The sequence below is a fragment of the Tenrec ecaudatus genome, chromosome 17 (genome assembly GCF_050624435.1).
Source record: "Tenrec ecaudatus isolate mTenEca1 chromosome 17, mTenEca1.hap1, whole genome shotgun sequence".
Lineage (NCBI taxonomy): Eukaryota > Metazoa > Chordata > Mammalia > Afrosoricida > Tenrecidae > Tenrec > Tenrec ecaudatus.
Genome location: NC_134546.1, coordinates 52,755,516 through 52,778,946, shown reverse-complemented (window position 1 = coordinate 52,778,946; position 23,431 = coordinate 52,755,516). Strand labels below are relative to the sequence as shown.

General features: G+C 57.8%; 1 protein-coding gene across 1 annotated transcript in view; it reads right to left on the bottom strand.

The window, feature by feature from the left end:
- Positions 1 to 8,082: 8,082 nt before the first annotated feature.
- TMEM266 (transmembrane protein 266) overlaps positions 8,083 to 23,431 on the bottom strand; it is a 79,327-nt gene continuing 63,978 nt past the window's right edge. Inside the window, exons 8-10 of the mRNA XM_075535250.1 lie at positions 21,382 to 21,571; positions 10,527 to 10,589; positions 8,083 to 8,669 (exon numbers count right to left, since the gene is read on the bottom strand). Of these exons, the coding sequence (XP_075391365.1) occupies positions 8,083 to 8,669; positions 10,527 to 10,589; positions 21,382 to 21,571 (840 nt within the window). The remainder of the gene's footprint in view (positions 8,670 to 10,526; positions 10,590 to 21,381; positions 21,572 to 23,431) is intronic.

Genomic DNA, 23,431 nt, shown 5'->3' with positions numbered 1-23,431 from the left:
AGTCAGGTGCACAGGGTTGGGTACCAGCAAGTCGGTTCTGACCCGTAGCGATCCTGCAGACAAACAGAACGAAGCACTGCCCGTTTCTGCACCAACCTCACATTGTTGCTTGGGCCCGTCGCTGCACCCACTGCGTCAGTCCATCTCCTTGAGGTCTTCCCTCTTTGTCTCTGCCCTTCCACTTTCCCGAGCATGGCGTCCTTCTCCAGAGACTGGGCTCTCCTGATGGCATGGTCCAAAGTACGTGAGAGGAAGTTTGTCATCCCTGCCTCTTAAAGAGCATTCTGGTTGTACTTCTTCCAAGATAGATTTGTTTGTTCTTTGGTCAGTCCATGGTACGTCCAATAGTCCTTCACCAACAGCATGGTTCAAATGGGATCTTAATCATGGCTTGGTGTGGGATTATAAGGAGACTTTTCCCCAGCTTTGTCTTCCCCAAAGACATGCCAAACATAAGGGGCCTTTTGCTAGAATATAGGGGGAGGTCCCATGCTTAGAGACATCCTCCCTGAAGGCAGTTGCCAGACAGGTAGGGCCGCTCCCTGCTGATAAGGACAATGGGCTACTTCTCCCTAAAGGCTTACGACCATTAGCTTGGTGCCTGTAGGTGGGATTTATACCCTACTGATAATGGTTTCTATGGAGGTCCAGAGAACAGATCAAACTGGCTCAGTGACATCCAAAGTTAGGCTGCCATCTTGAATCTAGGATCCGTCCATCTTGTCACATGTGTACCCCCAATCCCTCCCCTTCCTATTGCATGTATGTCCCTAGACTGTCCCCCTCTCATTGCTTATAACCTATAGTGCAACCCCATCCTGTGGTGTATGTCTTTACTTGTGATTAGTGGGCTCGCACTGCCCCAAAGGGATATAGGCCTGGGTTAGCAATGAAGAGCTCTCTCTCTCTCTCTCTCTCTCTCTCTCTCTCTCTCTCTCTCTCTCTCTCTCTCTCTCTCTCTCTCTCTCCCTCCCTCCCTCCCCTCTCCTCTCGCTGGCTCCCCCTCTCCTCTCCTGTCCTCACTCCCCTGTTCCCTTTCCCCTTGTCCTCCTTCCCCTCCCCCTCTCCACGTGGACCACCAAGAGGAGCTGAGGTGAGCATGCTACCATGAAATATGTCTGACTCCATTATTTCCATCTCTCTTCTATCTCTCATGCTCTCGATGACTTTACTATGATCTTTACTTATTATCACTGTACATTGTGCCTACCGGACCCGTAATGATGTGCTAGGGGCTGGATTCCCCTCCCAGCTTGGCACACCTTAGTCTTCACAGGGACCTCTTGGCTCCTGGACACTTTCAAGAAGTCTCACACAGCTGCCTTGCCCAGTGCAGTATGCTGTCTGCTTTCTGTTCACATTCACAGAAACAGCAGGCAAGAATCGGTTGCCTAAAGTGGAAAAAAGAGGACTTGATGCAAAGGGCTTAAGTGGAGCGCAAATGCTTTGAAAATGATGAGGGCAAAGAATGTACGGATGTGCTTTATACAATTGATGTGTGTATATGTATGGATTGTGATAAGAGTTGTATGAGCCCCTAATAAAATGTTAATAAAATGAATGAACAAATAAAGTGGAGCCAAATGACCGGGCTCTCTGGCTTACCAGCTGTGCTGGTCGGACTCTGAAGCAAACCCCCGGATGTCCGAAACCCTTTGTAGACTGGACAAGAAAAACAGCCCCTACCAGGCTGTTTGAGGGGCAGCTCCTGCCCCCAAGGAGTTTGCGTCATGGCTACATGTTGGGTGGCAAACTGCATGGCCAGCAGTTTGAAACCACCAGCTGCTCCGAAGGAGAAGGACCGGGCTTGCTTCTCCTGTCCAGTGGGACAGTCTCGGAAAGCCACCAGGGCAGTTCAGCCCGATCCTTACCGGGTCGCTATGACTCAGAAGCGGCTCAATGGCGGTGAGTGAGTTTTTGACAGTGAGGAGAGATGAAGCGAGGCATGTGTGATGATGGAAGTAACACGGGGCTTAGCCGCCCAGAGAGCGTTGTACTGTGGTCATGCCTCAAAGGGTTAAAAAATCAGCTGCCTTCTGGTTGACCTTGACTTGTGACCCCGGGAACTGTGGTTTTCAATGGCTGATTCTTCCCCAAAGGCCTGCCATACTAGGCCTTTCTTCCCGGGAGCCTCTGAAGGGACTCAAACCACCAACCTTCTGGTCAATAGTGATGGGTGTTAACCATCTGCACCACCCAAGGCCTCCTTCCCAGGGCCACCGCTGCTGTGCTTGTTAGGTGCCATCGAGTGGGTCCGGGTTCACCATGAGCCTCTGTGCGACAGAACCGAACGCCACCCTCACACCATTGCCGCAGGCACGATGTGAGTTCATGTCATCGAAGGCCTTCACTGCTCCCGACTTTGCCCAACACAATGCCCCTCTGCGGGGACTGGTCTCTCCCGACGACGATGTCCAGAGCACAGGAGACCGTCTCGCGCCCCCTTGCCTCTGAGGAGCATTCTGAGGGCGCTTCAGATGGGTCTATTCTTCGGCGGTCTGCCGTATTCGTCCGACTTTTCACATGCACAGGAGGCTACTGAAAATATCCTGGCCTGGGTCGGGACCGGACGCTTGGCATGCTGCATGCAGGGCACAAGTAGACCCAGATCGCAAGCACATGCACCTGCAGGCCTCCAGGAGCAGGAAGGTCTGGCTGAGGCCAGACTGTAGGAGACATTGACTGATAGTCTGAGGAGACTGGGCTTGTTCTCCACAGACTAGTGGCTCTCCAGTTTTGCCCCACTCCCCACCCCGCCCCTTGCCCTGCTCTGGGCTCTCAGAAACACGGCCATTTCAGCAGCTGGACCAGGATGGCATTCTGAAAGTCCTATCGCAGAAGCCTCTTCCTGATTTTCAGAGGGGGGAAAAATAACCAGTAGACATCCCTTGTGGTCTTGGGGGTGCATAAAGTGAATGGACAAGTTGCAAGTGGGGCTGAACTAGTTGCTTTATGAACGTGGAGCTGTGACTCTGTTGAATGCCTGCTCACACTTTCTGCTGGCTGAGAAGCCCTTCCTGGTGGGGTTGTGGAAAGACACCTTCAAGGATGTCGGGAGAAGGTGTTTCTGCCAAGGGGCTTGGAGGGCGCTGCTGTCTCACCTCGCTGAGGAGGGAAAACCTGAGCCTGCAGGGAGCTCAAGTTGGGGGGAAGGAAGAGGAGAAGATGGGAGCCATGCTTACAGGAATCCTCTGGCCTGATGCCCCTGACTGGGCTGGGCTGAAAGCTCTTTGGTCATGGATTGGGTCCTTGGAGACGTGTCCAGTGCTGTGGGTGAGGCTGGCAGAGGGCATGGCTCTTCCTGCCAGGGCCAGCGGGGCCTGGGTGTGTCTGCCGGGCCAGGGAGCACACCGGCACTCAGCTGCTCTCAGGCAGCTTGGCTGCATTTTACACTGTTCGGGTCAACATAAGAGTGGGCTTAAGAGGCTGGGAAGCCTGGAGGAGACGCCTGATGCTCGCAGCTGAGTCTGGCCTGACACCCTGTGAAAAGCCCAGGCCCCAATCTCTTATGGTCCTAGTTGTTTGTTTTGTTTTAAACCTTTCTCTCCGAGGAGTGCAAAGGAAGGAGATTTGCAGAGGGTCTCGGGGTTGGAAAGTAGGAACAGCAAAGGCGTCAGACTCCTAGGAGCTGAGGTCACAAAGCAAGTGATGGAACTAGAACTGGGGGGGTGCATTCCGACTCAGAACTTAGTAGGTGCCAGTGGAGGCTACCACACAGGTTTCAGCAGAGCGTCTTGGCACAGTGGCTATGAATCGGGCTGCTGGCCACAAGGGTCGCAGTTGGATCCCACCACTTACTCCCCCCACCCCACGGGGCGCTCTGCAGGAGACAGATGACACCACCGCCTCTGTAAAAGCATCACATTCTCCGAAACCCACAGGGGGCCCCTCTACCCTGGCCTATCGGCCTGGTCACTTGAGTCAGAATGACTTAGTGGCAGAGAGTTTCCTGTGAGTGCTGACTAAGGCGGACCAGGAAGACAGGCCTGATGATCTACTCATTTAAAAAAAATGAGCCAATGCAAACCCCAGCCTGATCCCACCATGCACACTGTTTCCCCAGCCGGGCCTGCCTAGGAGACGGCAGATAGCCTCTGTCCTCCATTTGCATGGTGTGGAGACAGCAAGCTTGCCTCTGGGACATAGGCCCCTACATTTATTCGGCCTCCTACCCTCTTTTCAGGAAAAAAAGAGAATGATTCAGCACCCAACTCTGGTCATTGGAACATTTGGCTCTGTAGCCCATCATCCAGGATAAGGTGTAGGTATCTGCTTCTGCAGCCCCTGGATTGGTCCAGTGCCCCCCCCAGGGGGCACGGTTGCACACTTTGGGAAACATTACTCTGGAGGAGTCAGTGGGAAGGTGCGCACACCACCCCTGGCCCGAGGGCTGCCCACCCTCCCAGTGAGCATGGCACTGAGTGGAGGATGGTGTGGTCTGGCACCTGGAGAGAGTAGGGGTGGACTGCCGCCAAGATCCTTGGATACACCCAGCCTGCCTGCCTCACAGAGGCACCTTGGTCACCTCTGTCTCATCGTTGCTTCATTCCATGGCTCCCCTTTCTATGCAGTGAAGCTGGAAGTGAGCCTAGCTAGCACGGAGGCCTGATCTGATGGGACAGGCTCCCGGGGGCCCTGGCGAAAGGCCCTCCTAAGTCTCAGCACCAAGGGATCCTGGCTCACCCATCACTGAGTCTGCGGTCCTACCTGGTCTCTGGGCTAGTCCGTGCTGTTTGCTAGTTTCAGGATGCACAGACAGCCTGCGCCCCTGTGCTGCCACCGGGTCTCTGGGCAAAACCAGGCCTGCCTGCGTGTCTGAGGACAGGCCATGCATTCCAGCAGCAAGCGTTCCCTCATTTCCTGTAGATAATTACATGAACTCTTCGCCAGGAAGTAATAACCAAACGTTCTAGCCCTTGGGTAAAAATGAAAAACAACCCAAACCATTCAGACTGGTTGTGGTGTCTTCCTTGCTCAGAATGACGCTGGGCACATGGAGGGTTCGGGCCTGTCTTTGAAAGGGGCGGGAGCCGCTGGGTGGCTGCCAGCAGAAAGGGTGGAGGTTTGAGTCTCCTCAGACATGCCTTGGCAGAAAGGCCTGGCAATCAAGCTCCCCCACAATCGACCATTAAAGTCCTCACCTAGCACAGATGTACTCTGGTGACAGGCAGGGAGGCCAGGAGTTGGGGTCTACTCAATGGGAACTGGTTGAAAAGGAGAGGAAGACAGATGCCACCTCTGGTAAGGTGCCACCTGCCCAGGGTGGCCCAGGACCTAAACAGGGATGAGCTCAGGAGAGGAGCTGGGCTGCCTTCCAGGGCTGGGCGGGGCTAGGGCATGGGGGCGCAGTCTCCCCTCAGTCTTGCAGCACCCACCCACCCACCACCCCATCTCGCCATCAGAGGCAGCATGGGAAGCCACAGCCTCTTGCTGGGCAGCCTTCCCCAGAAGTGCCGGGTGTCAGACACCCGCAGTGAAACATCCCATCCATTATTCATCAGGAGGCTTCTCTGCGGGTCTCCCTGGAACATTCTCCAAGGGCTTTCCCTTCCATTAGGTCATTAGCTCTCCCAGCCGCCTCGGCAGGAGGTGGGAGTGGGTGGGCAGGAGTAATTAGCCCTATTGCACAGGGAGAGGAAGCAGGCCCAGGGGAGCCACAAGGCCAGTGAGAATCGGGGTTGGGCTGAGAACATGGGTGCTCTGGAGCTGACTCACCCGACGTGGGGGCAGGGACTTCACATATGGCCTGCCAGCCCCGAGCTGTCTATCTGAGCCTGGGGTGGCCTGTTGGGGCCCAAGTGGTTGATGGGTGGGTGTTCTTGCTGGGTGGGGAGGCTCCCCGGCTGCTGGCTTATTTCTAAGAGATGGTCCCTTGAAGAAGGTGTGTCTCCTATGGCTCTCAGGAAGCAGCACCAGCTAGAGGTGGGGGACCCGAGCCTGGCTCTCCCCTCTGTGGTCAGCTGTGCCGAGTCTCTAAGGGAGGAGGGTGCTCCTGAGCTGAGGAATCTGCCACACACGGAAGGGAATTTTGGCAACTCACCTCTACCCTGGGTGATGCCCCGCCCGAGGTGCTTCAGAATTAAGGCCTGGCAGTCCCATCGGGAAAGGTCCCAGCCCTGAGCACAGTCGCACTCCCTGGGTCACAGTGGACTCCCTGGCCCCTGGTTAGGTTTGGTCGAGCCTGTAGCAGTGCAGGACTGAGAGTCCCCACAGTCCACGTGGCTGGCTCTAAACGGCCTGGCTTTGGGGGGAAGGCCTCGCCCAGGGTTGGCTGGAGGAGGACCAGTTGTGCTATGCTGTGGGGGTGGAGGATGGGGGACTTGCTGCTGCCCAGTCCTGGAGGGCTTCAGACAGTGGCTTTGGGCTCTGAACCAGACTCTCCGGAAAGGCCAGCCACCAGCGCTGCTGGCTTTGAGTCCCTCTGTCCTCCCTGCCAGGCTTGCCAACCACGCTGGGAGGTCACCCCAGGTCAGTCCAGCCTGATGGGCCCATGTCCCCTCAAGTGTCCATCTCTGGCTCTCCTGGCGGTGCCTGGTCTGACTCTCCGATGTGCGTGGCGCCATCCTCAGCCTGTAGGGTGCCTGGAGCCAGACAGACATGCGTTTGCATCCTTTCACTGCTGATGGGCACGCCTTTGGGCAAGTCAGGTCAGCATTCCCGGCCCTTTTCTGACAAATGGACAACAGCGCCCACTTGGCACGCCTCTGACAAAGGGCAAAGACTGTTCAGTGAACCTGCCACGGGGGGGGGGGGTGTCCAGGCAGGAGCCATCCCTGCTCCTCCTCTCCTGAAGGGAGAGCCCCAGGCCCTCTCCCAGCCTTCCCAGGGCACTCTCAAAGAGCCCTTTCCCAGAGCTGCAAACCTCCTGCCACAGCTGCCCACTCCCAGAACCCCCTGGGAGCTGTGAAAGCCGAAGCCTTCCCTCCATCTGCACTCAGCCTGCCAGCCTCCCCCCACCCCCCACCTCCCACCCCGAGGTGCGCTCCAGGCCCTGTGCGCTGCTGTGGGGATCAGGACTGCTGAGACTGGCATGGGGCAGCTGACAGAGCCCTGGCCTTGCTCTCTGCCACCACAGGACGGGCCAGGAGGGCCCGCAGGAGGAGCTGGGGCTTCCTGTCTCACCATTCCCTCCCTGTTGGCTGCTCATGGCCACCCTGCACAGGTCCCTCAGACAAGGGGTGTGGGGGGGTGTGGGGGGGAGGTGGGGAGAGCTGACTCTAGGGGCTATGTGGGCATGAATGCAGCAAAACGCCCACTCTCCTTTGGGGGTGAGGGAAAGGGACAGGTTTAAGACCAGTTAACAAGAAGCCTGAGAGTCCCCTGCCCCCTCAAGCACCCTTTTTACGTTCCCGCTTCAACTAGAGATCTCAGGGCTGTCAAAGGGGATGGGGCCCACCCCAACCCACTGAGCCTCTGGGGCTGGCACCCAAAAGAACACCCTGCCCGCAGGAGGGCTCAGTGCAGCTGGCTTTTATTATGAAAACCAAGGTTGGAACACACCGCCCTCCCTCCCTCCCTCCCTCTCCCTCCCATCTGCCCGCCCACCCCACCCCTCCATGTCCCGGAAAGATGAAAACTAGATTCTTCTGGAAAGTCCTGGGAAGTGTTCGTGCTGAGATGAGAGTTTGGGACAAACACCAGAGGCGCCTGGTGGTTTCTGAGATTGTCGCTCCGCCCAGGTGGCAGCGTCATGGGAGACGGCTGGGCGGAAGGGGCTGCTCACAGTGCGGTTCCGACCCCAGGGCCCCGCTGGGCGTCGTTTGGGGCGAGGAAGGCAACAGAGGCGGTTGGGCCTGCCGGGCTCCACCTACTGAAGCTAGGCTGCGGGCTGCTTGTTGTTTTTGTTGTAAAAATGATTTAAAAAACAAAACAACACATAGAGCACCATCCTCCTGCCCAAGCAGGGCTCTAGAGGAGGCGCCCCTCTGGGCTCTGAGGTCTGAGGCAGGTGGCCTCCTGGCCTGGTGTCACCGCCCTGGAGGTGGGCAGCACCTGAGGGAGGCCCCACCCGTGACCCCGGGAGGCCTCCAGGGCCTGGGCAGGGATCAATCTTCCCACCCCGCCCACCGGGGGTGGGTGGTGCTAGGCCTCCGGGACCCTGTGCAGCTTCTGCTCTGTGGATTCTAAAGATCTGAACTTGTCCTCTAGCACGGGAGGCGCCGGCTGGAAGTGGATGACGGGCCTGATGGGGGGCCCCGGGCGGCCTTCCTGGTTCCGCTGGTTGAGCAGACTCACCCGATGCTCCAGCTCGGGGCTGGTGGGCACCGAGCCCAAGGGGCTGGGCTGGGCGCGCGGGCCGGGATCCAGGGCCTGCAGGGAGGGGCAGGGGGCTTCCGACGGGGAGGACGGCAGGTCCTGGGTAGAGACCTCGACCAGGTGCTGGGGGGGCGGGGCCGGGGCCGGCGGCGAGGCGGGGGGCTCCGAGGAGGGCCCCTCTCGGGCGGTGCTGCTGTCGCTGGAGGAGCCCAGCGTCGGGCTGCAGTCGCTCGGGGCCCGGGTGACGGAGCTGTGCGCCGAGTGGGAGGCGGTGTCCGACGTGGCGCTGGGGCAGGTGCTGTCTGGTTTCGGGGGCGCGGCGCCCGAGAGGAGGTCGGAGGAGATGTTGGGTTGGTGGATGTCTATGGCGGCCGTGGTGACCACGCGCGCAGCTGGCTCGGGGACCCCGCTGTCTACAAAGAGAGCGAGGAGACCCCATCACACTCCGCCCTCAGCCCGGCCATGGTGGGCACCCCCAGGGAGGGCTGCTCTGAGTAGAGCCCCAAGTGGGGCACAGGGCTGGGTTGGGCGGTGCAGAGGGCCTACCCCCGTGGAGGGCAGCTGTGCAGGGCAGCGCTGACACCCCAAGGACAACAGCACAGAACACTGCCAGCCCTGCAGTCCTGCCCACTCCTTGGGACACACAAGTCCACTGTGGAAGCTGCGTGGTCCCTTCCGGGCAGGAGCGTCTCCCTGCACCGGAGTCCCCAAGCCACGTCTTTCTTCCTGTTCTTAGTCTGCTCTGCTGTTTCTTCAGTACCTGCTACCCTACCCCAGGGGAAGAGAGTGCTCCTACAGCATCCTACACTGGAGCGTGGGCAGGCGGTTGGCATTGGCCACGGATTCCCTCGGAGATGTGGCCTATGGCACCGCCAGGTGAAAGCTTTATGAGCTCTTGGTGCTCCATCCTGGCACTGGGCAGTGTCCTAGAGTGGGTAGTGGCCGCTCTGTCCACCCGTAAGGATGAGGACATGGGAGCAGAATCCTCCAGCCAGCCTGCCCTGGATCTTTTCCGGCTTTATTTAAACCCCAGGGGTGGTGGGGTGGAGGAGGATGGCCATTCACAGTACAAATGAGCCCATCTCTTTTTTCTTTTTTTTCAACCGAGCCCATCTTGACTAACTCAGCAAGCACAGTATGCCGCCAGGACCAGAAACTGGGGTCTCTCCATCAGTGAGGGCGCCAGTCACAGTTCTCACAGGGGCCGACACACATGTGCCTCCAAAGGTGGGTTCCCCTCTGTGTGATGCACTGCAGAGGGAGGCCCAGGCCTGTCAGGGGGTCTGCAGAGAAAGAGCCGTGGTGGGCAAATGGCTAGAGTGCTTGGCTGCTAACCAAGAGGTCAGTGGTTCAAATCCACCCAGTGGTTTCTTGGGAGCAAGACCTGGCAATCTGTTGGCATAACGACCAGAGCCAAGAACGTGTTACGGAGGCGTCAGCATGGTGATGCCCTGCTGGAAACACATGGTGGAAGGGATTCAATGGGCCCTGGCAGCAACCATGTGGGGTGGACTCCTCCCCAGCACTGTGGGGGAGCAGCTGTGAGAGGGAGGGTGGAAGTAGCAGACCGGACGGATGAGGCTTTGATAAAGCGTAAAGAAGCCTCAAGGGGCTGAGTTGTAGACAGGAAAACAACAACGACAAAACGCACCAATGCATCACACAGACCCAAAGACACACAAACTGTTCTGCAGGCCATTCTACCTGCACAGTGGCACAGACAAGGACGTCAGGGCTGTGGATGTCACATGCCAAGAACTCAGCCATCTGCTAAGGACTGACAAGTCATTGAAGAACAGTCTAATTTTAAAGACAGCCTTTCCCATAAGCTAAAACCACTAGGCTTCCCTGGGACTTCTCACATGCAAGGGGGGAGGGGGAGCTTCTTGAATCCTGTTACCTGGGTTACACCCCCTAAGAGCTGCTGAGTGGGAGACACTGGGTTCACTTAGGGTTTTAGACCCCAAAACACTTCCCACTCAAGGGGTCCACACCCAGCCCCTGCTGGCGATTCCAGAGCAGCCCAGGCTCCACTGTCCTCGGGCTCGTGGGACCCTCAGCTCCGTCTGGCAGAGACACTTGTCGGAACCTGAATTGGCCCAGTTCCCTGCCTGCATTTATGGTTCTCAAGTGCAGGCTAAGTCTTGGTCTTTGAAGCCACGCTTCAATTTTAGGGTAGATCACATGTGGTGTGTGGCTGTGACAGAGGTACATGCAGGACAGCGGCCCCCCTCACTCCCCTCCCGCCCTTTCAGGCAGTTGAGGCTCACCGCTGCTGGGCCCATTGTAGTACTGGCTGATGTAGCTGTTCATGTCGTCTCTCGCCTCAGCATCTGTGAAGGGGCCCAGATAGAGAGTTGTCAGAGCCCATGAGCTGGGAGGGGGGTGCTGAGGCCAGGTCATGGCCCTCCCCAATGCCCCCGTCCCCACTCCACCATCAGATGAATCATCTGCCGGGGCAGCTCTGCCCGAATGTGACACCATGCCTCCCCAGCCTGGTGGTGCTGTGGTTAGACTGAGCTGCATGGCTGGCGGTTGGAAACCACCAGCAGCTCTGTGGGAGAAAGACTTGGCTTTCTACTCCCACAGGCAGTGACAGTTTGGCAACCCAGACGGGGTCGCTCTGAGTCAGCAATGACTTGATGGCAGTGAGTGAGTATTTTTGAGACATAGATGAAAGGTTCTGGCCATATACTTAACACGATGTTTTATTAAAAAAAAACTAAGACTGATTAAAAAAAAACACAATTAAATAGAAGAAGTGCTAGAGCTACAGTGTCTCAGCTGCCCTGGGGAGTGGGCCGGACTGGACACTGGGACCTAGATTCTGAAGATGTATCAGGCTAGCAGCATGGCCCACAGGATGGCGATTCCTGCCCATGTGACCTCAGGCTTTGAGTCCCCCCGAAGGTCACAGGGTCACCAGGGAGACTGTCCTCAGAGCAGCAGCCTCAAGCACCCCATGTCTAGGAGCCTCGAGGATCTTGCGCACCCTGTTTGCAGAGACCTGGGGCACCCTCTCTGTGGGGGCCTGAGGTGCCCCATCTGCAGATACACAGTGGCACAGGGCTGGCCCCTCAGGACAGCGCTCTGGGTTGAGACCCCCCAGGCAACACATGGGGCTATGGGGCCATCAGGGTCCCTGCCACCTGCGCCATCCGTTGTCAGCTTGGGGGAGATGCTCAGGAAACACTGCTTGGTGAGCAGACAACCAGGAAGGTGAGACACTGCAAGATCGAGGAGGGGGCCTGTGGCTGGGTCTTCAGGAGCGGGAAGGGCAGCTAAGGCCCAGGAGACATGTGGCACATCCCGGGGGGCCTGAGTGTGGGAGGAAAAAATGGGCTCAGGAGACCTGGAAAGCTATCTGAGGTACAGAGCCTCCTTCCGAAGGCGGGGAGGAGCCACAGGAAACGCTGGTGTGGTCCGGTGGGATTCGCACAGGCCATTTGGCAGGGTGTGGGGGGGTGGTGTGGCTGGCATGGTGCCCCCAGGGACCAATATACTCAGGGAAAGTGACAGGCCCTGTGTGGGGGCAGGGTGGTGGTGGTATGCTGCCCGATGGGGTACAGAGTTCAAGGTCAAGTGATGACCGGCAGGGACCTGCTAAGGCTTAGAGGGTGACCAGAAGGGGCACCTGGCTTGATTTTGCAACTTGGTCAGACTAAACTTCTTCAGCTCTGTCGGCTTCTGGGGTCATCAGCTGTCCACTGGCGAGTGGACCTGGATTCATGGGGACCTCGTTGTTCGGAGTACAGCTGAGCTCCGGAGGGTTTTCAGTGGCTGAGATTCAGGGCATCGATCACCCGGCCTTTCTTCCGTGGAACCCTGGATGGATTGGAACGGCACCGAGGACAAGTGTTGACCACTTGTCCTGCCAGGTCTGTGGGAGGGTATCGCAAGCTGACCTGGTTTTCTGAACGTCCGTTCCACCATTCCTGAGCTAAGAGGCCCTCTGAGAGCCTCTATGCCGTCATTCCGTGGAACACAGGAGGAGGCCCGCTTCACGTGGGTATTATGCGACTGTAGGAGGTGGTGACCGTCAGAGCCCCGGTGTGGGTCCCAGAAGGCCCCTAATGTCCCAAGGGTTCTTCCCCACCCATGGCAGCCTAGGAGATGGGGTGCTCTTTGGCTGACCCAGAGCCTGAGCACCCACCTCCAGGGTGCTTCTCTCAGGAGCTCAGGCCTGCTCTCGGAGGCTGCCTCACGGGCACACCCAACTCTGTGCCGCTGTTGGGCTGTGTGGCAGCACCCGCAGGCCGGGCGCTTAAAAGGTTTTTTTGGCCTCTTTTGATCTCCAATGCCTGCGGTCAGAGGTGTGTTTTGCACTAATGACTGAGCCGAGGGCGAGGCCCCGGCTGGCTCCCAGCCCCACTCAGGGATCAGCCAGCGCGGCTCCCCAAAGTCAGAAGGCAGCAGACTCTTCCAGAGCCCTTCATAACTCATCGGTGAGTGCTGTTCCGCCCTGCAGGCCACCCTGGCTGCAAAGGTGGCTCCCAGCTGACAGTGCGAGGCCCAAGGGCGAGGGGAGGTTCTGGTCACTGAAACCCCAAACAAAACTCACTGTCATGGGGCTAATTCCAGTTCAGAGCATCCCCCTAGGGCAGGGTAGACCTGTCCCTTCGGGTGTCCAAGCCTGCACCTCTTCGCAGAAGTAGGAAGCCTCAGCTCTCTCCTGACAGAGCTGCTGCTGGTTTCAAACTATTGCCCTTCTGGGTAGCAGCCCAACGCAGAATCCGGGGCCACAGGTGCAGGGACTCAAGAAGGCAGGGCTGTGGGCTCCGCTAGAGGGCAGCTCAGAGGAGGGGCCCAGAGTCCTTGGCCCAGTGCTGTCACTGGCCTGCTGAGCCTGAGCCCCTCCAGCTTGTCCATTTGTACCAGAAGGGGGTTGGCGAGGCCCTTGTCCCTGCATGCGGTTCTTTCTGACTCCTGGAGCCTCCACGTGGCAGAGGAGCACGGTCACTTCTGACTCATGATGATCCTATAAGACAGGGCTGAACTGCTCCCTGTGGGTTTTCCGGACGGTCAATTTATACGGGAGTAGAAACCTCATCTTTCTCTCACAGATTCGATGGTAGTTCGAGCTGCTAACTTTGCACTTAGAACCCAACTCGTCCCCACAACACTGCCGGGGTTCCTCGTGGGTTCTAGACGACAGGATTCTTTATGGGAGCCAATCATGGTCTTTCCCCCTGAGGAGCTGCCACCTGGGATTGAACGGCTAGTCTTTCAGTCAGCCAAGTGCTTAATTGTGGCGCCACCAGGGTTCCTGAGCAGAGAGGTGGCAAGGCTCTGGAAAGTTACAGAGTGGTTGGGATAGGTGGCCCCCAGCACCCACGCCGGCTCTGAAGTTCCATGAGATGACAGAGTCCGAGCCATGTGGGCAGGGGGAGGTGTCATCCGGGACTCCCAGCGCAGGAATCACGTGGTATCTGCCGACCCCATCATGGAGAAGCTTCTCCTGGTGCTCAGTGGGGTCAGGGGCTGCCGCTCCATCTGCTGGCTCTTGAGGTCAGGAGTCCTTGTCTTCAAGGGGTCCGGTTGGAGCCAGTGATGTCCACTCCTAAGCCAACCTCTATTTAATCCCGAAGGTCCATGTCTGTGATGTGCAGGGCTTGCGGATAGTGGCTGGGCCTGCTCCACTCAGTCTGGAAGACAGACCTTCTGCAGCCTCACGAGAATCCTTTTGTCCTGGGAAGCCACTGTCCATCCTGCACCTGTACCAGATGGGCCCTCAGACTCTGAAGGCTTAGTCTGGGCTCCCTGCGTGAGCAGATGGGGGTGGGGGTGGGGTGGCAGAGGAAGGGAGCTGGCCTTTCACTATGCCCCCCAAAACTCTGGACTGGACGGGAACTCTCCCTTAATCCAGACCACCTGGCAAGGCCAGGCTTGTGTAATAGACCCATCAGTCCTTCCCAATATCTAGCTGTGATGAGTTCCCAAAAGCAGCCTTGCGTCACCCCACTCTGCTGACTCATGTTGAGCCAACACGCGACCCCCAAGGAGGCCTTTAAGGGCAGCATCCTGGGAAGCTGGCAGCTTGTGGGTTTCAGCCCAGAGATCCAGCCTGCAGAAAGCATTTTGAATCCCGCCTCCATCTGCTAACCTCTGAGACCTATCCCAATGTCGACCATACTGGAAAGGGCACTCACATCTTCAAGCGGTTGATAAAAATAACCTACGCCAGGTGACCTTCAGCCCAGACATCTTTGCTGAGAGCCTGACCGGTCCGGCCAAGCGTCCCTGACGGCTCCTCCTGGATGACCTCCAGCCTCCTGACTCAACGTGCCCAAAATAGAACTTGCTTTCCATACCCCCAACCTGCTGGCTCCCCTCCTGTCTGCTGGCCTGTGGATGGCCCCCCTTGCCCACCCAGGCTGGGACCTGGTGGCAGCTCTGTGGGCTCTCTCTGGCCAAATCTGTGACCCGTGGAGTGCCCCCAACATTCCTGGCTCTGACCTTATGGTCCAATCCTCACAGTGTCCTGCCAGTGGTCTGAAGGAACAGGAACACTCATTCGTGGGCGTGCTTGATGGGTGCAGAGCCGAGGTTCCCAGGTGGCAGCTGGAGGTGTGCCATGCCTGCATCTGCTGTTCTGTCCCCACTCCTGCCTCCTGTGGTTGGTGGTCTCAAAGCCACCCTGAGACCAGACAACAGGGATACTGGCTCCATGTCCCCAGCAGAGCTGGCACTGGCTCTGTTTCTGCTGACCTGTGGAGCCTCTCCTCCCAGAACTGTCCCTTCTCAAGCTTAGGAGGTAGAAGCCATGTCTTACTCAGCTGGCGGTGGAGTCACTCCGCGTTGGACTAATGCAGTGCAAGATCAGCACCTTGAAACCACAGTCGCTACGAGGGAGAACGATGAGGCTGTCTACTCCTATAAAGGGTTACGGTCTCAGAAACCCACCGGAGCAGTTCTGCCTTATCCCATAGGCTCCCCATGGCCCAGAATTGACTCAATGGCAGCGAGTTTGGTTTCTCACATCTCCTCAGGGCCCCAGTGGCTGTAAGTGTGGGGGACTGGGCAGATGACCATGGCTAGGTCCCCAGCCACCTTCCCCAGAGGCCTGAGGCCACTACTTGATGTTCTCTGCACGATTCGGCAGCTAGCCATGCTCTTGGTTCTTGGAGACAGTGGCTGCTCGATGTCTGTGAACCTGGGGCAAGAAGGCCAGTGGCCAGCAGACACTGTGTGGCCTCTTACGACAGGCCCCCTTCCACCTAAGATAAAGCCCCTAAGCTTGAGGTCTGTCTGATCTGACACCAAGGAGCCCTGTGGGATACAGAAGTCAGTTCCCAGACAACTGAGTTGTGTGGCACAGGAAGCCCAAGCAGACCCTTGGAAGGGCAAGAAAGAAAAGTGGGCCCAGACACAGCAGACCTGCGTGCCAAGGCCAGTTCCGCGGTACACTAGCTGGGTGGTCTTGGGCAAATCCCTGGGCCACTCGGAACCTCAGCTTCCTTCTCTGTAAAACAGGGATAGCAAACACCTGCCTGACAACCTCCTCCCCCAAATCAACCCCCTGCTGCTGCCACTCCAACTCCAGGCAGAGTGGAGGCACCCTGTGAATTTCTGAGAGGGCAGCTCTTTGTGGGAACAGAAAGCCTCATTCTCCTGTGGAGCGGCTAGTGGGTTCGGACTGCTGACCTTGTGGTTGACAGCCTACCACGGAAACCACTGCGCCACCAGGGGTCCATGAATTGTGCGATTCAATGAGATAGTGACTGTGGGCACTCTCACAGCTGGCCCCCAAAGCTGCCCGGCCCCTTTCTTCCTGGAGAGTGCGCACTTTGCAAACACCCCCCTCCCCAATCGGGCTGAGGCCTGCCAGAGTGCAGTGACAGCAATGCTCACGGTGTGGGTTTGTCTTGGGCAATGCTGGACTTGCCAGGAGGCAGAGGTGGGGATGGAGCCCAGCCAGACCTCCTGGAGGGGGCAGGAGAGTTCTGATGGCTGAGCTGGTAGGTGACGTGGGGGCTGGGGTCGGGTCCTGTGCTGTGCCCTCCTCACTCCCAGCTTCATTCCTCTGGCAGCCCTCACTAGGAAGGCCCCTGTCTGTCCTGCTGGGGACCCAGCATGGGAGTGTGCCTGAGACTTGTGCCGACCCTTGCGCCGCCCCCCCCCCGCCCCCCCCCCCCCCCGCCACCCAAGGTGTGCTATTCGCCACGACTCTTCATGTGGCAAGACAGGGGGATGTTCAGAGATAGGACGTTAATTGGGGGGGGGGGGTCCCAGGCAAAAGGAGAGTGCAGGGTTTGCGATGAAAAGGCAGTGAGGATTCGGAGACAGTGGTTGACTGGGCGCTAAGTGGGCAGCGGCCCCGGAGACCACACAATCACTGTGCAGTGGCCGGCTCATGGTGCTTGTTCAGGCCTGAGCTGAGACTCATATGCAGGCCTGAGGCCTACACATGTGTGACCTTCCTTTGGCGTCATCTGCCCTCTGACATGACTCTATAGGACGCCCCTAGCTCCTCAAGGTCCAGTTCCATAGGGCTCTGGGGCCACGTAAGGTCCCAGGTACCCTTCACCTTCATCAGGTACAGACTCGGGAGGCCACGCCCCTAGCTTACTGAGGTCCAGTGAATCCTGGCTTAACGCGATCCCATAGGACAGAGCAGAGCTTCTCGTGGGTTTCTGAGGCTGTAAATCTTTAGAGGAGCGGATGCTTCATCTTTCTCCCCAGGAGCAGCTGGGGAGGTTCGAACTGCTCACTTTGCAGTTTGCAGGTCAACACATAACCCACTATGCCACCAGGGCTCTGCATTTCAGAGGCTAGTGGTTGTAAAAAAGTCTAACTTCTCTCCAGGGCCACCCAGCCACCTCCTCTCCATGGGCCAGCACTGGGGTAGGTGCAGCCCCGCCCCCACAGCTCCGGGAGGGGCAGGGGCGGGGCAGAGGGAAGCAGACTGGGGAACCTCCATGGTGGCTGCTGTCACCGCTGGGGCAGCGTGGGGGGACGTCAGGATTGGCTACGGTGCAGACCATAGCGTGCGGTGGAAACTGGCACTCCCACCGGGGGCCGTAACTCATGCATTACTAACGAGCTTCAAGGCTAATAAATTTGGGAGGGGAGTATTCATGACTCCACAGGGGCCCCGTGAACCTGGCAGCCGGGAACTTTGCAGTCCAGGTTTTAAAAATGATTTGTGCGAGAGCAAGTCGAAACAGAAGCTGCTTGGCGGTAATCAGACTGTGACCCGTTGGCAACTGTTGAGACTGCGGGAGCCGGGGGAAAGCACCCCCCCCCCAACTCTGCTGCCCTCCCCTAGTCAAGAGGAGGAGATTTGGGCCCAGACCCCCTCAGTTCCCCACTGCTGGGACTCATCTGCTGTTGGCTGTGCTCCTTGGGCCTCAGGCCCCGCTGGCCTGAAGGTCACGGTTAGCAGTCCAACTCCGGAAGGGCTCAGAGTGCCCCAACCTGTGGATCCGTACGTTCTCACGTCCCTGACATGCTCCTGGTCAGGGAGGTCTGTTAGACGATGCCTGGCCCCCTGCTGTTCCAGGCCAAGGATCACAAGACACTGTGCTCTGAGCTTCTGTCCTCAGCCTCGCAGGGCTGGCTGGCCACCGAGGGACCTGCAGGCTGAGAAGCTGCAGCAGGCGGAGTGCGGCCTGTGGACGGCCAGGCGCTGGGCAGGTGTGCATGCGGGGAACTGACTGTGAGCTGCGGCTGGCCGTGTCACAGAGGAGACACTGAAAGCCGGTGGGACTACAGGGCAGACCTGGCCTCTCGGGGAGGGCAGACCTGGCCTCTCGGGGAGGGCAGACCTGGCCTCTCGGGGAGGGCAGACCTGGCCTCTCGGGGAGGGCAGACCTGGCCTCTCGGCAGGAGGGCTGGCCTGGCCTTGTTTAAACACCCCAGCTTCCAGGAGGCAGGTGGGGTCAGTGTGACCCCGATAACATCGTAGCTAGTGACACACAGTGGGCCATGTCCACCCTGAGTGGGCACTGAACTGCCCCCTTTCTGCTCTGCCCCCTGCCTTCTCTACCGGGAAACTGCACCATCATAGGATCGCAGGGCAGAGGCGGAGTGTGCTCACAACCCCTCCCCAATGCAGCTCTGCGGCATTTGGGGGTCCAGGGCAGGGGCAGTGTGTGGAGCCATCTCATGAAGCACAATGACAGTGGTGCCCAAGCCCAGAAATGCTCCCCAGAACGCCCGGTTTCTCAGCTCAGCCCTGAACAAAGAAGCATGCTGGGTAGCTCCACGCCCTGGACGGCAGGAGCCAGTGGCAGCATGAGAGGCAGGGGGCAAGGCCAACTTGCTGGTCCAGAGAGAATAAAGGTTGAGTGCGAAAGGTATAGAAGAGGACCTGTTTGAGACCTAATGAGGAAGTCAAGCTCACTGGGCTTGATGAAGCACGCTGGTCAGGATCCACCCAGGCCTTAGAAGCCTGGCTTCAAGACGAGACTCCAGCAAGCTGCAGCCGTACATAGAGGTGTTTGGCTCTGCATGGAAAGGAGGTGTGTGTGTGTGTGTGTGTCCTGGGCCTGGCGAGCTCAGGCCAGGCAGCCCCCACCACGCTCAGAACATCGTGGGGGTGACAGGTTCAGAACTAGAGCAAGGGGGTGGTATCTGGCGTGTCGGTCTTGTAACACCCCAAGACCTGTGCTCAGTTCTGGATACCAATCTGGGGGAGGCTCAGGAAGAGAGCAAAGCAGGGTCAACCTGGAGAGCCCACCCCCTGCGGACTGGCTGTGGGAAGGCAGGTGACAGCTCTGGGCAGAGGGGCGGGGATGCTAGGGTCCCACAGGCCAGCTGCTGAAAAGATGTCTCAGCTGCAAAAGTGTACACTACACCTGTGCATGAAACTGGCCAACGGGGGAGGTAAGTGCCAGAGGGTACACCTTGGCTGGGCCAGAGGGAGAGTTTTCTAATGGGAAGAGCTGTTAGGTACTGAGCACCCAGTCCTACAGGGAAGCAAACAGAGGCAGGTGTGGTAGTTACATAATCTGGTGTCAATTTGGGACTTGAGAGGATTAACTGTGAAGGGGTGGAGTCTAGTCTGTCACTGAGTCTTCTGAGGATTCTGGGAACTCTGGTATTTCTTCCATGAAGGCTGGAGATACTCACTCTCTTGGCTCACTCCCTGGGAGATATTGCAGCTGACAAGACACATGGAACTCCGCTAGTGCCCTGAGCTGGAGGAGCCAGCAGAGACCTCTGCCAGCACTGAGATGCTTCTGCTGCCACTGGATCCACAAGACTTTCCACTAATCTCCTTGCATGGGGCGTCACTGCATGTGTTTTGTGAGTCTGAAGAGGACTTTATAGATTGGTATCAGACATATGTCCTATATTGGACTTGTGGACTTGATCTGGACTGGGCTGGGATGGTTTCTGAATGTTCAACTGCTCTTGTATATAAAGCTCTTTCCTACACACATATACATGTCTATGGATTTGTTTCTCTAGTTCACCCGGACTAACACATTATGGTACAGCTGGGCTGACAGATTTGTGCATCCACTGAAGGGCTGGACCCCAAGTTCCTCCCAGCTGCCACACCGTGGGGTTCCAAGATCTAAAGGTCATAAGAACAGCACCTGGCTCTCACCCACTACACAGGCCTTCTGCAAAGCCCCTCCCGTGGGCCGATGCTCACACTTCCCGGGAGGCAGACAGCTGGAGTTGCAGTCTTGTCACTGAGCTGGAGTGTGGTAGCTCCAGACAGGCCCAGGCCACCAGACTCTTGTCCCCACTGCCCTGGAGATCACAAGGGCGATGCGGCAAACCTAGGTGAAGCAATCCTTCCCTCAAGCTGGCATTTTGGGGTCCCACACCCCGTGTTCCATTTCCCAGCTGTGACCCGCATGTGGTTCTGCTGACTCCTCAAGGGGAAGGAGGTGTGAGGAGGAAGCCCGGCCACAGTCATGAAGAGCTTGCAAGAGGGGGCTTGGAGAAGCCCAGTTCCCTTCACTTCCGGTGACCTGGGAGCCTGGGAATGGACTCTGAATGACTGCAGCTGCTATGAGAACCATCGAGCTCCATGTTGATGCATCGTGGCCTTCCCCCATGCCAGAGCAGGGCTGCCCTGCCAGGTCTTCTAGGCTGCCGTCTTGAAGGGAGACAGAGGACAGGGTCCTGTGAGGACGTTTTTCATTTTCTTTTCTTGTGGAGTTGCCAGAAGGATGTGCGTCACCAAACTCCCTGTTAGCAGGTCCCAAGGCTCCTTCTGAAGCCGACGTTTACAGGGATGACTTGGTAAATGGAAGAAAGCCCTTCAGCACATTCATGATAATCACGGATTCAGTTGCCAAAGTCGGGGCAGGGAGTAGGGACTGGAGATCACAGGGGCTCCCAGGGGCTCTGTGGCTCCCAGGAAGCTCACATCCCTCCAAGGCCCTGGAGCTGATACTGGGCCTGAATCCCCACGTGCACCTGTAAGTTCCACACCAGAAGCCCCACACCTGCAGCCACGTTCACAAAACAGTGGCTCACGGGGTGGGCGGGCATTCTCTCTGGGCATTCCCAGGCCTTCAATCAACCCTGAGAGGAAGAGGTAGCCCTCTCCCATTTCAAGGCTGGTAGAACTGAGGTCCACAATGGCTACAGGCCTCGTTCCAGGTCAAGTTGGCTGACGGGTTGGGACCCAGACACCCACCATCACCATTACCGCCGTGTGTCCGCAAACAACACCACCAGTGAATTGATTGGCTACCATCTGCCGGTGAGGCTGACACTTGCTTTACCGGGGCGCGTGCGCACTGAGCAGCCCTAATGGAAAATCCCAGGCTGTTGATAAACCGGTTGAGCCTGGACCGTTTCCTAGGTCGCATCCCTAACTCCGAAAGCCCTTGTCCAGCCCCGACTGCAGGAGGACAGAGCGTACGCCTGTGGATACTGTCCCCTGAGACATCAGGGGGGCACCACTGCACATTTCCTCTGGGGGCCTGGAGGGCTGATCTGAGGAGGCCCTGCTCCCCAACTGGGTGAGGGGAGACGTGCACCACCTCCCCCAGGCTGGGTCCAAGCTGCTCCCTGTACGCAGAGATCGTGGCACAGCGGGCGTCCTCCGCCTTGGAGCACACTGTGGGGGCGGGGTGGTGGTGACCAGAGTGAGGATTGCCAGTGGCCGGCCCACCCATGCCAGGGGAGGAGGAGGCAGAGGTGGGGTGGGCTCACCTTGGGAGGGCCGAAGCTCCTCCACGAAGCTCTCGGCCGCCGTCTCCTCGTCCCACGCGCTGGCCTCCACCACCTGGTAGCGGCTGCGGGGCTGGCTGAGCACGTGCGGGGCCTGCAGCGCCGCCTCTCGCTCGGCCGCCAGGTCCAGGTCCTGCTGCGCCAGGTGTGCGCGCAGCTGCCGGATCTCGAACTGCCGGAGAGAGGAGGAGGGGGGCGGGTCGGGGGTGGGCTGGCTGCAGAAGGAGCCCTGTGCACCCGCAGCCTGAGGTCTGGGGCCCCTGGGAGCTCTAGCAGGGCAGAGGGGGAGAGACGAGTGGTGGGGTCCCTTCTTGGAAATCTAAGGGCACTGATGGCGACAGCCTCTTCCCATCAACAGAGCGTTTTTTGGTTGCTGATGTTTGTTTTTTTTAAGGACGTGGACCCTGGGTCGGCTATGTCTCAGGAGATACGCTTAAGTGGCAGGCCCACTGCAGTTTCTGGAAAAACTGCGTGGTGGGACATCCGAAACCTGGATTTGAAGTCTGCACACGTGTGTCCCCCACGCCAAGGGACAGGTGTCAATACCGATGGTTCGTGGGGGGCAGAAGCCGTGGACACCCAGGACCCAGCCTGGTGAATCCACGAGTTTATCTCCTTTCCATGAAGTTGATGCCGACTCGCAGTGACCCTCTAGGACAGAGTAGAACTGCCCCTTTGAGTTTCCAAGACTGCCCATGCTTACAGGGGTAGAACTCCCCATCTTTCTCCGCTGGTGGTTTTGAACTGCCAACCTTGAGGATCGCAGCCCAGTGTATAAGCATGACATCACCAGGGCTACCCAGACATCTGGGCAAATGCAAGTGTGGATTGGGGATTTGGGGCGGGAGTGGGAGCGGGAGCTTCACTGCCATCTAGTGTTCTCAGCACGCAATGCATCCTCTCTACATGGCTTGGTCAAAAGTCTCAAGGCCGGGAGGGTATCGCCTGCAGAGGCCAGGAGCAGAAACTGCAGGGGGCCTGCCATTTAAGCGTATCTCCTGAGATATAGACGACCCAGGGTCAACGTCCTTAAAAAAACAAACAACAAGGCTCTCCTCTGTCTCCTCACACCAGCTCCTCCTGTATTTTCAGCTATTTCAGATGCAGGAGCCCAGGTGGTGTCGTGCTTACAAGATGGACTACAATCCTCAGGGTCGGCAGTTCGAAGCCACCAGCAGCAGCTCCAAGGGCAAAAGACTGGGCTCTCTACTCTACAGTGACAGTCTTGGAAACCCACAGGGGGTCGCCGCGAGTCAGCACGGACTCCATGGCAGTGGGTTGGGTTTGGTATTTGAAAAAGCATCACCATCAACCGTACCTCTTTGGCTTCCCTCATTCCAACTTCAACCTGCCATGAACCCATCTCCACTTGTCGGATGTAGCCCATGGCTCCCAGGCTTCCTGTCTCTGCCAGCTTCCCGCTAAACAGCCCCGTCCCTCCATCTCTCAATCACCCACTCTGCAGCAGATCTAATCAGCACGGCAGGCTTATTCATCAGCCTCAAAGGTTCTCTACCTCCCTTAGAAGCAAACCCAAACTTACAAAGCGGGCGCCCCATCTGGCCTTGCCCCCTTGGCCAACCGCACCTCTTCCTTGTCTCCTTCCCTCCTCCAGTGATGGCCCTTCCTGTCCCTTAAACGCATGAAACATGTCAAGGCCACTTCCCCTGCTCCTGCTGCATCCTGATCACATGACCAGCCCCTCACAGAGCCCCTCTCTCACCTCCATCTAAGACAGTCAGACGCCTAGGCAAGGCCAAAAAGATCCCCCCTGTGTCTCACTTACCACTTTCGGATATTCTTGATGATTTTAATGTTTCAATTCCTCCTATTTTTATGAAAGTAAACACGCATGCAGTTACAGCATTCTGTAACATCAGGAAGTCCAGTCAATAAAATGACAAACTCCAAATGTTAGGTTCTGCAAATTTTGTCTCTGAGACGCCTGTCCTTTTTTCCAGAGAGTTCTTGCCTGGGGTGGGGGGTGTACCCATGGCTCCCTGTGAGGAGGGCTGGGCAGGGGAATGGAGCA